A 16,775-nucleotide genomic window follows, 5' to 3' on the forward strand; every position below is an offset into this window, starting at 1 on the left:
CTGGCATAGTGGAGATGGAAATGTATTCATCTAAATAGTTGATGAAGCAATGTGAAAAGATTTGCGAACTCATCGGACATATTGAAATAGTTTGTTATATCTCGTGTGTATAAGATGACGTTTCAGTGTTAATAAGTGAATCTGTTGAATACTTGGAAGTGTGAGGCTCCCTACGGTGGCCGACACGTACAAACGCGCTGCAAACGGCGAAACAAATCCAACAGTAAAACGCTGCAAGAGAAAAATGCGGCAATCACAAAAACGACCGGAGCACACGCGCTGCAACCCCCAAAACACATGCAAGAAAGAAACGCTGCAAACATCAAAACACATGCAAGAGAGAAACGCTGCAAACATCAAAACACATGCAAGAGAGAAACGCTGCAAACATCCAAACACATGCAAGAGAGAAACGCTGCAAACATCAAAACACATGCAAGAGAGAAACGCTGCAAACATCAAAACACATGCAAGAGAGAAACGCTGCAAACATCAAAACACATGCAAGAGAGAAACGCTGCAAACATCAAAACACATGCAAGAGAGAAACGCTGCAAACATCAAAACAAATGCAAGAGAGAAACGCTGCAAACATCAAAACACATGCAAGAGAGAAACGCTGCAAACATCAAAACACATGCAAGAGAGAAACGCTGCAAACATCAAAACACATGCAAGAGAGAAACGCTGCAAACATCAAAACACATGCAAGAGAGAAACGCTGCAAACCCCAAAACACATGCAAGAGAGAAACGCTGCAAACATCAAAACACATGCAAGAGAGAAACGCTGCAAACCCCAAAACACATGCAAGAGAGAAACGCTGCAAACATCAAAACACATGCAAGAGAGAAATGCTGCAAACATCAAAACACATGCAAGAGAGAAATGCTGCAAACATCAAAACACATGCAAGAGAGAAACGCTGCAAACATCAAAACACATGCAAGAGAGAAATGCAGCAAACCCCAAAACACATGCAAGAGAGAAACACTGCAAACCCCAAAACACATGCAAGAAAGAAACGCTGCAAACATCAAAACACATGCAGGAGAGAAACGCTGCAAACATCAAAACACATGCAAGAGAGAAACGCTGCAAACATCAAAACACATGCAAGAGAGAAACGCTGCAAACCCCAAAACACATGCAAGAGAAAAACGCTGCAAACATCAAAACACATGCAAGAGAGAAACGGTGCAAACATCAAAACACATGCAAGAGAGAAACGCTGCAAACATCAAAACACATGCAAGAGAGAAACGCTGCAAACATCAAAACACATGCAAGAGAGAAACGCTGCAAACATCAAAACACATGCAAGAGAGAAATGCTGCAAACATCAAAACACATGCAAGAGAGAAACGCTGCAAACCCCAAAACACATGCAAGAGAGAAACGCTGCAAACATCAAAACACATGCAAGAGAGAAACGCTGCAAACATCAAAACACATGCAAGAGAGAAACGCTGCAAACATCAAAACACATGCAAGAGAGAAACGCTGCAAACCCCAAAACACATGCAGGAGAGAAACGCTGCAAACATCAAAACACATGCAAGAGAGAAACGCTGCAAACCCCAAAACACATGCAAGAGAGAAACGCTGCAAACATCAAAACACATGCAAGAGAGAAATGCTGCAAACATCAAAACACATGCAAGAGAGAAATGCTGCAAACATCAAAACACATGCAAGAGAGAAACGCTGCAAACATCAAAACACATGCAAGAGAGAAATGCTGCAAACCCCAAAACACATGCAAGAGAGAAACGCTGCAAACATCAAAACACATGCAGGAGAGAAACGCTGCAAACATCAAAACACATGCAAGAGAGAAACGCTGCAAACATCAAAACACATGCAAGAGAGAAACGCTGCAAACCCCAAAACACATGCAAGAGAGAAACGCTGCAAACATCAAAACACATGCAAGAGAGAAACGCTGCAAACATCAAAACACATGCAAGAGAGAAATGCTGCAAACATCAAAACACATGCAAGAGAGAAACGCTGCAAACATCAAAACACATGCAAGAGAGAAATGCTGCAAACCCCAAAACACATGCAAGAGAGAAACGCTGCAAACATCAAAACACATGCAGGAGAGAAACGCTGTAAACATCAAAACACATGCAAGAGAGAAATTCTGCAAACCCCAAAACACATGCAAGAGAGAAACGCTGCAAACATCAAAACACATGCAGGAGAGAAACGCTGCAAACATCAAAACACATGCAAGAGAGAAATGCTGCAAACCCCAAAACACATGCAAGAGAGAAACGCTGCAAACATCAAAACACATGCAAGAGAGAAACGCTGCAAACTTCGGCATCAACTTGTCAGACATGCTCTGCTTGAGCAGACTTGAACAAAGGTGACTTTGTGAACCACACAGAAGATGGTGATATGAGGTTGTTTTTTCTGGGAATCCAGCTTTGTATTTTCTCTGTGAAATAGTTTGTAATCTGTGAGGCAGTTTTGTGTGTATTTTTGGAGTTGTATTAAAAGTTTGCTTCCACGTGCAACAGTGTCAGGATTGATTCCCCGTTGTTAGTTGAGGAAAATGTTTAAAGCTCCAGTATGTGAAGTGTGTGACAATAAAGAATAAGACGGTTGAGCTGCTGTGTGCACAGCAACAGACAGGAGAAGGAGTGCAGGGAGCGGTGAGCTGCCAGCGGCTCCTTTTAGCACCTTTGACTCCGGCGTCTGGATGGATGGCATCGGTGTCCCAGATGAGTATAAAGCCAGAAAGCAAGTAGCTGCAGGTTTTGACTGAATTTTGTGGTGGCCTGTGATGAATAAAAATGTGGATTGGATTAATTGTGTTCATTCCAAGCAGCAGAGATTTGTTAATGGTGCACTTTCTGACAGGACAGAATAGAGCTTCGTTTCCACTGTCAGTACGGTTCGGGTCACTTCGTATCGGTACGGTACGGGTCGCTTTGGGGTCAGCTTTGCGTTCCCACAGTACAAAGGGGGCCCTCAGGGGTGGGCGGAGTGCGTGCCGAAGCGTCACTACGTCGATCGCTCCGAAGCTTCTTCAGCTTAATGCGACACTGGCTCACAGTTCGGTTGAAACCACTCTCTGCCATTTTTGCGGCAATCAGCTGGAAAACTTTTTCATTTCGCACAGCCTCCTCACCAACAACGGAGAGCAGAGCCTGGAACCGATCCTGTGTGCGAGGTACCCCAAGCAGAAGGGTTACAAAAATGGTAACGGGTTCCATGGGACCGGTACGCTTTCGTGGTAGTGAAAACACTGAAATAAGTGAACCAACCCGTACCATACTGCATAGTGGAAATGGGGCTTAGGTTAGCCTTAGACGTGTTAGTAGCTGAGCGTGGAGGTGTTTGTGCCTTTATTGGGGATAGTTGGTAGCCTGGCTGACGCGTCCACATCTCGATGAGATGGTGGTCTGGGAAGTAAGTGTGCATTTTCTCGTATTTGAGGCGTGGTTTACGAATGCCTAGAGCCGGTTATTGGGCGCTACGAATGTCTATCAAATGGAGTCTGGTTCTTCCCATGCTGCTTTGCGCGCGATTCATAGCCAATTGTATCACTTATACCAGATGACGTATGTAGAGCGACAGAAATTCGACGAGGAAGAAGAAGACGCGTTGCTCTTTTTTTAAAAGTAAACTTGCGCTCTAAGCTACTTAAAACACTTTCTAAGGCTGCATCGAACAGTAACGTTGTGTCCGCTGCCATGTTGGATTAACACTCTACAAGCTTCGGTGTCGCGCATAGACGTCGTCATCGTCTTGCTGCCCCCCCTCCGTTCTGTGATTGGTTTCCTAACTCAGGCAAAAGTAAGGGCGGTGGTTTCCAGGCTGCCTTTGCAGTGAGAATGAAATTGCGCGCAAAGCAGCATGATAATTCCCAGGCTAGATAGTTGGTGTACTTTGATGGCAAATAATAGTGCATGAGATGGTTGTGTCAGCAGAGGTTTGGAAGGCCTTTGTTAAAGTGAGGTGAGGACGGTTTGATTCTCTGTTTGTTAAATGGAAAGCGTTGATTGTTTGACTGGTATTGGGTTGTCCAAATTAGCACTGTGCAGTCGCTGCATTATACGTGGCCTTAGAGGTGTTATGGTGCGAACTATAGATAAGTCTGTACGAGATGAAATGGTAGGGTTGGGTTTGGATTGAAATGTGTCTCTCGCTCCTATGTTTGAGGGTACTTCTGTTAGTGAGGGTTAATTAGTGTCGTTATTTCTTTTATTGCGTGTCGTGATGATGTTTTGAATGTATTTGAATGAAGACATTTGATGTTTGTGGGGGATGTTGTATGTAGTTGTGTGTTAAGTAAAGTTGTTATTTTGAGTGATTAATATGAAGATATATAGTGAAAAGGAGGGAGATGTGACGACAAATGATTAATGGTGCTTTAGCATTTTTTTTGTAGTGGAGCGTAAGGGTGTGTTTTTCTGTATGTAAATCCATGTTTATCCTGTATTTCTGTGTGAAGTTAGCGAGTGAAAAAGTGATGTCTCATGCAGGTTTTGTGTAACAGCCTGTTTTTGTATGTTTAACTAAGTGATGAAATGTGAGAGCTCCTGCAAATGCTGCTTTTTGCCTTGATGAATTTGAAATAAAATTTTTGAAATGTTGATTATGGTGTCGGTGTGCTTTGTTAACAGATATTTCCACCACACACACACACACACACACACACACACACACACACACACACACACAGAGTGAACCTGTTTGTAAGCCACAGAAGAGTCCCAATCCAGCTAACTGCTGGAAACAGTGAAATCGTCTTTGTGGCTGCGATCAGGAGAGAAAGTCACCGCTTTGGGCTGGTTTGTAAAGTGAGTTTTTAAAGCCTCTGGGTTGACATTCAGGTGTTGGTGTTTTGTACGAGGTCGACGTGACTGTAACGGGAGACGCTGCTGACACCACGACGAGTGAGAGAGAAGGTTTGAAGTTTGTATTTAATCCGAGGACGTGGTTTGTGAATGGAAGTGTTTAAGAAATGTTTAGGAAGCTGATCTTGTAGGGAATTCCCAGAAATTTTGCATATGACCTGTTAGCTCTGGGTGTTAGAGCGCTGTAGGAGTATGACATGCTTTGTACGTCTGAAATGAGGCACAAAGCATATCATACTCCGCCATATATCCAAGGATAATTACCCTTGCTGAACTCATTCTTATTGTAATTTAGCCAATTATCTGATCCTTCCAGTGCCATGTAACCCCACTGACTGATAAACAGAGATCCGTATTCACCTGCAGCTTCCAGCTGCGCAGCCGGTACCTGATGAGCATTATTTCAGCAGCAAATTCCTAATCTCAGCCTCCAAACCACTCCGGATGTCCTACAGACGACTCCACCGTCAACATCCACAACCACGGTGAGCATTACTGCCTCCGCAGATGGTCCGGGATCAGCAGTCGGCTTTCTCCTCCTGAAGCGACTGCCCATCAAGCTCAAAATAAAAAATAATTACAAACAGACTCTCTCTTTGAAAGCTTAATGAACATTTCATGAAGCCGCTGAAGGATTTTATTCCCTGAGAGAGTTCTGAGATCGGCCATTAAGTCCCATGACCATAAGGGAGTGTAGATATTTCATGAGTCTCAAAGACGGGCCAAAGGCAGCAAGTGTCTGAAGAACTCTTCACTTCTGTATGACTTGTAGTGAATCGTAGACTCAAACGACCTTCATATCTGTGGAAGAGCACAACTGTCAGGTGGGAAGAGGCCGATCTTAACAATTACAGGCTTCCCGGCTGCTTCTGAGTGAGTATTATGTATAATTAACTTCAAATGGGGTAATTTGCCTCACACTTTGAGGTACCGTGAACAGAGCCCACTTACTCACAAGAGGCACGGAAGGCAAAGACTGTAATTGTTCTCATCTACAAAGCAGTTCGAGTCAAACACAACCTCCTATACGTCAGAGTCTGGGATGCAGAGCAGGTCAGGAGGTGGATGCTGCAAAAAGCAATTAGCTGAAATGCATAGAAAACTATTCCCACTGCTTAATTCCTTACCCCCGACGTGGAGACTTTTTTTTTTTTTTTTTATGTGATTAACGCCTGGAACAAAATTGTTTTAAAAACTTGGTTAAAGTTTGGTTTGTAGAAAATTACAGCTGAAAATACAACCGTTCACAAAGTGAACGTGAAGCAGAAAAGACGTGCGATTCAGATCAGAGGCGAGTTAAATATCACGAATCCTACATGGACGTGGTTCTCATTCACTGTTTCACCTGAACAAACATTCAAGGAAACCAGATCACTCAGTGGGGTTACATGGCACTGAAAGGACAAGATAATTGGCTAAATTACAATAAGAATGAGTTGAGCAAAAAAAAAAAGAAGGACAGTGGACGATCTGTTGTGATAACGCTAAACATAAACAGACCAAAGAGTTGTCAGACCTGTGTGGACATATTTTGAGTTTGAGCGGAATGAGCAGAGATGAGTTAAAAGCGAGAATGGGAACTGTGTGATTTTGGGACTGAAGCGAGGAAAAATCTCAAACTTATATAGGCAGCTTGGAAAAGAGACGTCCAGATGTGTTCACAGAGTTAAAAAATATGAGGGTTTCAGCGGTTCATTTAAGTCCAAAATTTTAAAGTAAACAGCTGTTGAGTTTTTCACGTCATATGAAAAGGCGCCATCCACCACAAAGTAGTGTTTGAATAATTAAGGAGACGCGAGATGGAAAAAAAAATAATGCATTTCCTGTGCTTGGAAGCATGTATTCGGGTGTCTGAAGTGAGTATCAACAAGTAGAGACTATCACACCAGCTCAGAGCAGAGTTATTCAGCCCTTCCAACTTAATCGCTGCACAAAATTTCAAATCATGCTGCATTTACTGTACCTTGGAAAAGAGAAGTGAGCTGTGTTGTTAACAGTAAATTAGCGGTTTTAGCGGTTAGGGGAGAGTGGGGTGAGACGTGCCAGTCTTTACTTATAGTGTCTTAAAAGCAAGGGGATGACAGTAATGCCTCCAACTAAAATATGCACATATAGTTTATGTTGTGCATCCCTGGGGACAATCGCTTTGGATCTTTAACAAACTGTTTGAGAAATATAGCTTTAGGGGAAAAGTGTGGGGTAAGTTGTGCCTTTGGAGAGAATACACTGGGGTAAATGCTATATAAAAGTAAGGAAAATCCAATACAAAATGACTTATTTAACATTTATTTAGAGATTTTACAACATCAAAGTCCACTTTTCTATAAACAAGGCCTGTAGCACCACGTGAACACGTGTTTAGAAGAAAATTAGCTGCAATTCTCAAAACCAGGCTACAAATCAACATCCCGTCTTCTTCACCAAGACATATTTAACGAGAACAAAATGAAATTCCAAATGAGCACCTAATCGACTGCAGTTTTCTTCACAGATTCGGCCACTACTGAACATCCCACTCGTCAATGCTGCAGGGGCACATGAACTTATGCTCACTTCTGGCTGTACCGCCAAGTTTTTGTGGTGTGGGTAGTTTTTGGAGCCAATCACCTCTCGTGATGACTCCATCCTTTTCTTTAAACGTAAAGATAGGCTTTCCAGCCGCAGACTTCTTACAACTTTGTTTTAGAAACTTTGCACTGATCTCGTCACCCTCAACATTCTCCACCAACCCAGCGTGGTTTATGGGATTTGTTTCTCCCTGCAAACTTCACAATGACAAAGTCACCAGCAGACAGATGATTGTCACCATCGTCACACATCTGAACTTTCGTAATCAGTGGCATCCACTGGCACAACTTAACCCAGGGCCTTTGGTACAAATCACCACAATCCCACCGTCTTGAAAAAAAAAATTGCATCATCCAGCTGTTTAGAGCTATAGCATCATGCCAACAGTATAGACTCATAGTGTAGCTTACTAAAGAACTAAATCATAAGTGAACCGTTTTCAAACTTGTCAATAATCGTTCAAACACAGAAATCAAAAAACCTCGATTGTAGAAATTTTACTTTAGAAGGCAAAAAAAAAATAAAAATTTTAACTTAAATGTGCTTACCTTTCAAGCCATGTGTCTCCTTTCTTTGCAGGATGAGTGAAATGAATGCCTCTTCAAAAAAAAATGTGGTCACATGACCAATTTCTTCTATGGTTTTCTAGATAACAGGGGTGGGACTACTTCCCCACTGGCACAAATCACTCCACTCTCCCCCAATATAGTTCTAGTTATATAGTTAAGATATGAGATAATAATGCTCAACCAGACCTCTGTTTGATGTCATTTCTAAGTTAACTTACTTCTTCACTGAAATATGTGAAGAACAGCAGCTTTTGGGGGGAATTCAGCTGTTCTGATATATATTTACACGTCATAGTTTGTTATTTTCTTTTTGCCAAAAGACAGAGATTAAACCCACTTGAGTCTAGTCAAGCATATACGTGCAGGAGTGATTTGATTCCTTACCACATTATCTGGGTCTGAACATTTATATAATAATATATATTAGGGCTGGGCCACGATTAAAATTTTAATCTAATTAATCACATGATTTCCCTGATTAATCACGATTTATCGCATTTGTACGCAATATCCCCAAATTAATTCAAAAGTAGTGTATAACTTTTAGCATTTTATTTTATTTTAAATGTGCTGCCATATAAATGAAAGTGCCATAACATTTGTTGTGCAAACACACTTTTAACATCAGCATCTTTATGTAGTTTTTATGTAGAAGCCTCGCTCCACTGTCTGTTTCCTTGAATGACTTGCTGCTATCAGTTGTGTGTTTTGCCTTTAAGTGATATTTTAGACTGGAACTACTACGGTGATAAGACAATTCAACTTGGCAGTGTTTACAGATGACTTTGGTTCTGTCTGGAAGACAGAACTCCGCCGTCTGGAAGACAGAACTCCGCCGTCTTCCAGACGGTGTTTTAAAATGAAAATGGCCGATTAAAAGTTCCGTACCCTTCTCCAGGTTTGGTGGATCCGCCAATAACTTTCTTTTCCAGTTCCGCAGCAGACAGCAACAGACTTTTACAAAATAAAATAAATAATAAAAAAGGGGTGGTCTGTGGCGTAGTGGGTTGAGCAGACGCCCCATGTACAAGAGGCTATAGTCCTCGCTGCAGCTGGCCCCGGTTCGAGTCCCGCATCGTATGACCCTGTGCTGCATGTCGTTCCCCCTCTCTCTGCCCCGCTTTCTGTATCTCTGAACTTTCCTATCCATGAAAGGCACAACAGCCCCAAAAAATAATAATTAAAAAAAACAGCGTTAATGCGCGATAAAATATTTATCGCGTTAGATAATCAACGTACTAATGCGACAATAACGAGTTAACTCGCCCAGCCCTAATATATATACATATTTTTTATACGTATATGTATGTATTAAGCCAGTGTTTCCCAACCCTGGTCCTCAAGGCACACTGCCCTGCATGTTTTCCATGTTTCCCTGCTCCAGCACACCTGATTTAAATAATTGGGTCAGGTCTTAAAGCTCTCCAGAAGGCTGAGGACGACCCATTCATTTGAATCAGGTGTGCTGGAGCAGGGAGACATGGAAAACATGCAGGGCAGTGTGCCTTGAGGACCAGGGTTGGGAAACACTGTATTAAGCCAATCACATGGCAGCAACTCGATGGCATTTAGGCATCTATACGACTTCATGAAGTTCAAACTGAGCATCAGAATGGGGAAGAAAGGGGATTCAAGGGATTTTGAACATCACATGGTTGTTGGAGTATTTCAGAAACTGCTGATCTGCTGGGATTTTCACACACAACCACTTATAGGGTTTACGGAGAATGGTCCAAAAAGAGAAAAAAATCCTTTGAATATCCACAGTTCTGTGGACGAAAATTTCTCATTGATGTCAGGGGTCACAAAAAAATGGGCTCAAGACGATATAAAGGCAACAGTAACTCGTCGCAACCAAGGTGTGCCGAATACCGTCTCTGGACGTTCAACATGTCAAACCTTGGGGTTCAGGGTGCCACTCCTGTCGGCTGAGAACAGGAAACTGAGGCTACGGTTCACACAGGCTCATCGAAATGACAACTGAAGATTGGAAAAACGTGGCCTGGTCCGATGAGTTTCGATTTCAGCTGCGACATGCCGATGGTGGGGTCAGAATTTGGTGGAAACAACATGAAAGCATGGATTCATTCTGCCTTTTATCAACAGTTCCGGCTGCTGCTGGTGCTGCAATGGTGTGGGGGAGCTCCTCACGACCAAACTGAGCCCGAGTATTGTTGCTGACCATGTCCATCCCTTTATGACACAGTGAATCCATCTTCTGATGGCTACTTCCAGCACGATAATGCACCACGTTAAAGCTCAAATCATCTCAAAGTGGTTTCTTAAACATTACATTAGTTCACTGTACTTCAACGGCCTCCACTGTCACCAGATCTCAATCTAATAGAGCACCTTTGGGATGTGGTGACAGTTGCATCATGGATGTGCGGCCGGTAAATCAGCAGCAACTGAGTGATGCTGTCGGGTCAATATGGACCAAAATCTCTGAGGAACGTTTCCAACACCTTGTTGAATCCAAACCACAAAGAATTAGGGCAGTTCTACAGGCAAAAGGGGGCCCAACCCGGAACTAGCAAGGAGTACGTTTAGATGGTGAAAAATGTCCTCTTTTTGTGGCCCTGCTCCGAGAAGCTTTTAGCTTTATCTCACCTGTTCTCCAAACTAAAGGATTAAACAACGCCGTCTATGGTAGGCAAGACAGGTACAAGTACTGTTTCATGTCAGTTTAGTCAAACAAATTGTAACCACATATAAAAAGTTATTTATTTACGGTTTAGTGTCCCTCAGAAACCACAAAGCTCCAGCTGTCTACACCCGCATCCGTCTCAGAGTCCATACTTTAGAACCAATTTACACCTCCCAGTATATACACATGGTATCTGGGTAGGGATGTTGGTGTTTGCTGCGCTTTGTGATCAAACAGGTGTAAATTAACATCTGGATAGTGATGCTGAGTACTTTGAACTTTGGGAAAACGAAGGCAACAAAAATGACAGGTGTTGATATCATTTAGACAAAGTTTCAATTGTCTATTCCCCCCCCCAGACTGACTACAAAACCCCATGGTTGGGATATAATTACACATATGCCAGGTGTAAATGGGTGAGAACAACCAGCAACACATTTTTTCCTCCTCCTCCTCCCAGCCAATCCTTTCCAAAAGAAGAGTGGTTGTTTTAAGCGGATAAACACATGACCTATCTTTATGTTAGCAGTAACACGTTGTCCCTGTGTGGCTATCCACTTTCAGTAGTTTAGTTCAGCTCAGGAGGAAGTGATTTGCCATCAGAAGCTGCTTTTTATCCTCCATTTACAAACCAAGCTTTAAAGGGGAAGTTTTTTTTTTCTTAAACCCGGCCCTTATTTCTGGAATAAAATACTGTTATCGGCGAGAGAAATGACTGACAGCAGACTGGGTCATTTTTAGATGGTTCTTTAATAAAAAGGTTATTTAATGAACCATTTTCCCCCTCGTTAATAACCTGAATGAAAAATAAAGTTCAGTGATTATTGGCGTCATTGCTGAACTGTGATGCAGGTGGATGGAGGTGGAGGTGGGGTGGATCACATCCTCTCCACGGGGTTGATTCCCAGGATGTCGAAACCTTTGGCCATGATGGCGGCTGTGGCCTCACACAGCAGCATCCTCCACATGTTGATCTTGACCACCTCACCTGAAGACAAACAAAAGAGGATTTAACTATTTCAGCTTCCACATCTTTAGGTCCCAGTTGGAAAAATATCCGTCTGGACCTCCTCGACCGACCAAGGAGTGGATTTCCTCTGCGAAGCCATCTCGTAGCAGTACAAACTGAAGCAGTAAAATGTGGAGTCTTGTCTTGAGTCTTGTATTTATTTACATACTAGTCGGTCGTCACGCGGTTATGACGCTTCCAGTGACGACACTCATCGGCCAATCAGTGGAAGGCTGATGTAATGTTTTAGTAACGCTTCGGCTCGCTTGGAACCAGGGTTGAGATGATACCAAAAGTGTACCCGGTTGCAGGTACTGCGTGCTAGTGAAAACAAGCAAATAGCGTGCCGAGCCGAAGCGAGCTAGTGGAAACGCGCCAAAAGATGGGAAAAATTTTTAGATCTGTACGAAAACGATTAAACTGACTTTTAATCTGAATTTGGTGTCACAGATGAGCATACAAGAGATATCATAAAAAGAAATCAAGTCCACTGTTGCACACTGAAATGGTTAAAAGTGATTTGCTAAACTGGAAAGCATTAGCATGTCAATATGTTAGGCATTATAGTTAAATAGCTAACGCTGAGTACGTTAGCTCATGTTAGCTTGCCATCTAAGCTTTAATCTTCAAGTACAGCTGTGGCTAACTAGATGTTTGTTTAAGAGGCACCGTGATGAACCACCAACTAACAAGTAGGTGTTAGTATAAATCCTACATTTTGAAGGCTATCCTCATCAACCGTCAAATGAATATGATAAATAACCTAGCAGATATTAGCATGCTAATATGTTGACAGTTATAGGAGTATTGCCATCATTCATTAAGTTAGCATTAATTCTAGTTTTAGAATGTGAAAAATGTTTAAACATATTAACATGCTAAAATTAATCATTTTTTTAGAGCTGCAATGACGTTAATGTAAGATTGCTGTTGATGAGCTGTATATCTCCTATCTTAACATATTCTGATTATTATGTCATGTTACGATTCTTAATTGAAAGATGAAAAAAAATGCATGTTCACTAAATCAGAGTTCATTCAGAAAATATGTTTCCATCCATCTCCCATTCAATTCAATTCAGTTTTATTTATATAGCGCCTAATACAACAAATGTCATCTCAAGGTACTTAAATAGTATAGTCCAATTCAAGCCAATTGGAATCCAATTCATTGTAATCATAATTACTTACAAAATAATCCAATTCATTCATATAGAGCCAATTCAAAAACAATTTCCTAGCTAAGGAAACCAACAGATTGCACCGAAACGTGCGCCGAAACCATTAAGCATATAAACTTTTAAAAACGGCAAAAATAAACATCTAAACTGTGATGGCAGCAGTGATTAGTTCCTAAAGGCAATATAAAATATGTTATGGTGTTTTCAAACAGCATTTACAGGGTTAAGTCTTCTTATTCATTTGTGCCAATATCAAACAAGTTAAAACCACGAGAGCGTAAACAGACTAAATAGAATCAGCATACCGTGATGTCATATGAATGTGAGCATGTTCGATCTGAGATGTCTGGTCATTCATTCATAGAAGTAATTGCATTGTTTCGGCCACGCTGCTAGAATTAAATACAAGAACTAGGATTTTGGAAAATCTTAGATGTAACCAATGGGAATGCAACAGATATAGTCTAAAAGCATAAAAAGATTGAATGAACAGTGAGAAGGAGTGTAGATAAAAACTAATTGAAAGGTCTTGCACATTGAAGAGATGGAAAATGGCAGGGAGATAGTCAAGACACCAACAAATAAAAGGTCAGAGGGCACATTTAATGACTCCACCATCAGCAGCTGACACGACAGAATGAAATAAAGATCAATGATCTTGACATCCACATGCAACGACCATGACTGTCCACCCCCATCGGGCTAAATCGTCTGACGGAGCAGAAATCCAAAGGAAATTAAGTCTGTAATGAGCAGCAGAGGGTGCATTAAACAGACAGGTCGTTAAAGGGGCGTGAACGTCGATGGTTGCTGACGGACAGCAACATTAGTTTGTAATTTACACAAACAAGACGACGCATCCAAGTGTACAGCGGGACTCCAGCGCCGGAGAGAAGCTGATGCGATGGAGAGGTAGAAGATTAAATCTAAAAAAAAAAAACAGCAAGGAAGCTCCTTTTACCCGATGTAAGTGGATGTGTCAAAATATTTCATTACATGTCCTTACATGAAGAGATTTCCTTCTACGGTAGAAAATTACACCGTTAACAGCATCTCTGATTAGAGTCTACAAGGTTGCTTACAGTCAGCTGTTGGAGGCCGTTCAACGGGAGAAGCACAAGGAATGATACAATTATATAAAAATGTATTTTTATGGGTCAAAAGCTTCGCCTGTACCCTGAAATAGAAATGATATATTAACCATTTAAGCACCACTGTAGCAGAATTGTGACAAGCAACCACACGGAATAAAAGTCTCAAACTACCACTCGATGGAAAATTTTAATTATACCCCCCCAAGTTAAGGAGTTGATTGATGTCAAAGTGAAAGAAATTAAACTGTTTATTGATTATGCAGATACATAGATGTGCTGTGAGATTCTGAGAAAATGAATATTTTAAGAGAAGCTATTTTGGCTCAAATCTTGGGGGTAGACACTTTGACGATAGTGCTGACTATCAAGGAGACAGATCTGACACATACCGAACCCACTGATTTTCGGTCCCTCTTCCTAACTGATGATTTTTGGACACTGAGAACAAATTAAACTAATAGATATGAACCAGTTCTTGGCCACGCAAGCCAAGATCTGATTGAAAGACATTGTACCGATTCTTTCTGATTGTCTATTTTTTTGATGGAAATAAAATGACAAATATACAAATACTAAAATGGTAACTGTCAGGATGTTAATATGTTAATACATCAATTAATGTAGTGACAAGGCAAGGCTAAAAGTCAAAACGTTTGCTCACGTTAGCGTGTTCTGTTAGCATTAATCTTGCAGTAAAACTGACAGTTCTACTTGGTTGTTTTGATAACATTTTATATACATCTGCTCAAAAAGATAAATGTAACTCAATCAAAATGGTATAAATATGCACACAGATTTTGTGACAAAGCTAGAAATTGAATACGTTAGCTGATGCATGTTTTGCTCGTATGAATCTCAATTTATGATGTCTCCTGCCACATCAACTGTTATTCTAATATTTAGATTTTTATTTAATGTTACATGTCACATTAATTTGCTAAAATGGCAAATATCAGGATGTGAATATGTCAATTAATGTAGTGACATAGCTAACAGTCAGTGTGTTAACTCACATTAATGTGTCTTGTTTGCAATGATCTCAAAGTAAAACCGATGTTGCATTTGGTTGCTCTGGTAACTGTTTATATAAACAGTTTCTAATAATAAGATATCTAATATTTTATATGTTAACTTATGTTAGTATTATTGAGACAAACGGATAGATAGAAGAAAAGCAGACACTGAAACGCTCGAGAGTAAAGAACGAGATGGAAATACGACATTGGTTTGTGTTTTCAATATTGATAGAAGAAGGCTGAAATGAAAGCAGTTTAAAAGTGTCTCACCTGTCTTTCTGTCCTTCTCCACACAGTAGCAGCTGTCGTAGAACTCTGTGAAGGTGGTGGCGAGCTCGTATAGGTAGTCGCACAGAGTGTGGAGTAGCAGGTCGTCCAGGATCTTCTGCAGGATCTCTGGGAACCGCAGGATGCACTTTCCCAGCTTCCACTCCTTATCGTGGTCCAGCAGGATTTCTGTGGTCTCTGCTGCTTTTTTCAGTGTGGCCTCGTCGATGTTGGCCAGGCGAGCTATGGACCTATGGGAGGATACCCTCTCATTACCTGGTGTGTTTATATTCTTACAATCTAGTCAGGGAAAAGCATCCAGAACAGTCATTGCCAACAGTCTGGCAGTAGAAAACAAGTCAAATAGTAAAGTTATTAAAGAGCAGCTGTGAAACAGCAGAAAGACGTGGATAACATTAAAGAACATACCGGGATGTTTCCTATATTTATACACTAAAGTGATTTTCTTTGTTAAAGCACAATAAATCAACCATAGTTCAGGTGGTACAGAGGTCATATCTCAGTTAAAGGTTTATTGGATCAATTCAACATTCCTGTTCACATTGAAGAGTAATGAGGTAAGATACTGAACCCCACCATTTGTACAGCCCTGTTTCTAACTTGTACAAAACTGTACAAAAATATTAATCCAGCCCTCATTTCTTTACGTTTTCCTTCCAAGCAGACAGACTTTGTTATAATCTTTTAAAGCGAAAGACCTTCAGAAAGCCCGGAGAACTATTGCTCAAGACCAAAGTTTTTCTTTGGACATTGGCTGAACATTTTCAGAGTAATGTGCCTTTTTCTTTGTTAAAGGGATACAAGGTAGTTTAGCGGCAGTATAGCGATCTCTATTGGTCAACCTGAAATTCTACACTGTCGTAAAAATGCCCCCCCTTGTATTATACACATCCACTAACTAAACATCGTGGCGAATGCTGCCGTTGTGTTATTTAGTCAGTGCAGTTTGGTCATCTGATTCACAAGTGTAGACTGCCCACATAAGATACTATAATCAGAGATTTTCTGTAGAGAGAACTCAAGATAATATGCTATAATCCTGTTGCTGGAGGAAGTGGCCGGGGACAGCTCGTCTGGGTTTTTCTGCTCAGGCTGCTGTCCCCGCGACCCGATCCCCGGACAAGCAGCAGATAATGGATGTATGGATGTATGGATGGACTGTTGCTGATCTTGAATGGGATTCTTCCCTCATCATGGTGTATTTGTGGAGTGATTCCTTTGTATTAGCAGACACTTACAAAAGTTACATCTGAGACAGATGCGCGCAAGCACTACCAACACACGCCGCAATAAACGCAGACTAGCTCTACACTATTCCGATTACAATCACAATCCGAACAAATTAATCCTTTTTCATGTGTAGACAACAATTCTTGTTCGGATCAAAACGCTATTCTTATTCTAATCAGGTCAGTCCGTGTATTTCTGAAGCTAGGCTACGTCTCGAACTCAGGAGGAATTAGAGCACCATCATCACCTGTCTCTTCACGATCTAAATCTAAATCAGACACTATGGTAGATCAACA

The 16,775-nt window shown here is 41.3% G+C and overlaps 1 protein-coding gene across 2 annotated transcripts in view; it reads right to left on the reverse strand.

Annotated features, from left to right (window-relative positions):
- Positions 1-11,392: 11,392 nt before the first annotated feature.
- rars1 (arginyl-tRNA synthetase 1) overlaps positions 11,393-16,775 on the reverse strand; it is a 33,997-nt gene continuing 28,614 nt past the window's right edge. For both annotated transcript variants that reach the window (XM_075486571.1, XM_075486572.1), the window contains exons 14-15: positions 15,232-15,479; positions 11,393-11,649 (exon numbers count right to left, since the gene is read on the reverse strand). In XM_075486571.1, the coding sequence (XP_075342686.1) occupies positions 11,540-11,649; positions 15,232-15,479 (358 nt within the window). In that variant the 3' untranslated portion in view covers positions 11,393-11,539. The remainder of the gene's footprint in view (positions 11,650-15,231; positions 15,480-16,775) is intronic.

This window comes from Odontesthes bonariensis, chromosome 16 (genome assembly GCF_027942865.1).
Source record: "Odontesthes bonariensis isolate fOdoBon6 chromosome 16, fOdoBon6.hap1, whole genome shotgun sequence".
Lineage (NCBI taxonomy): Eukaryota > Metazoa > Chordata > Actinopteri > Atheriniformes > Atherinopsidae > Odontesthes > Odontesthes bonariensis.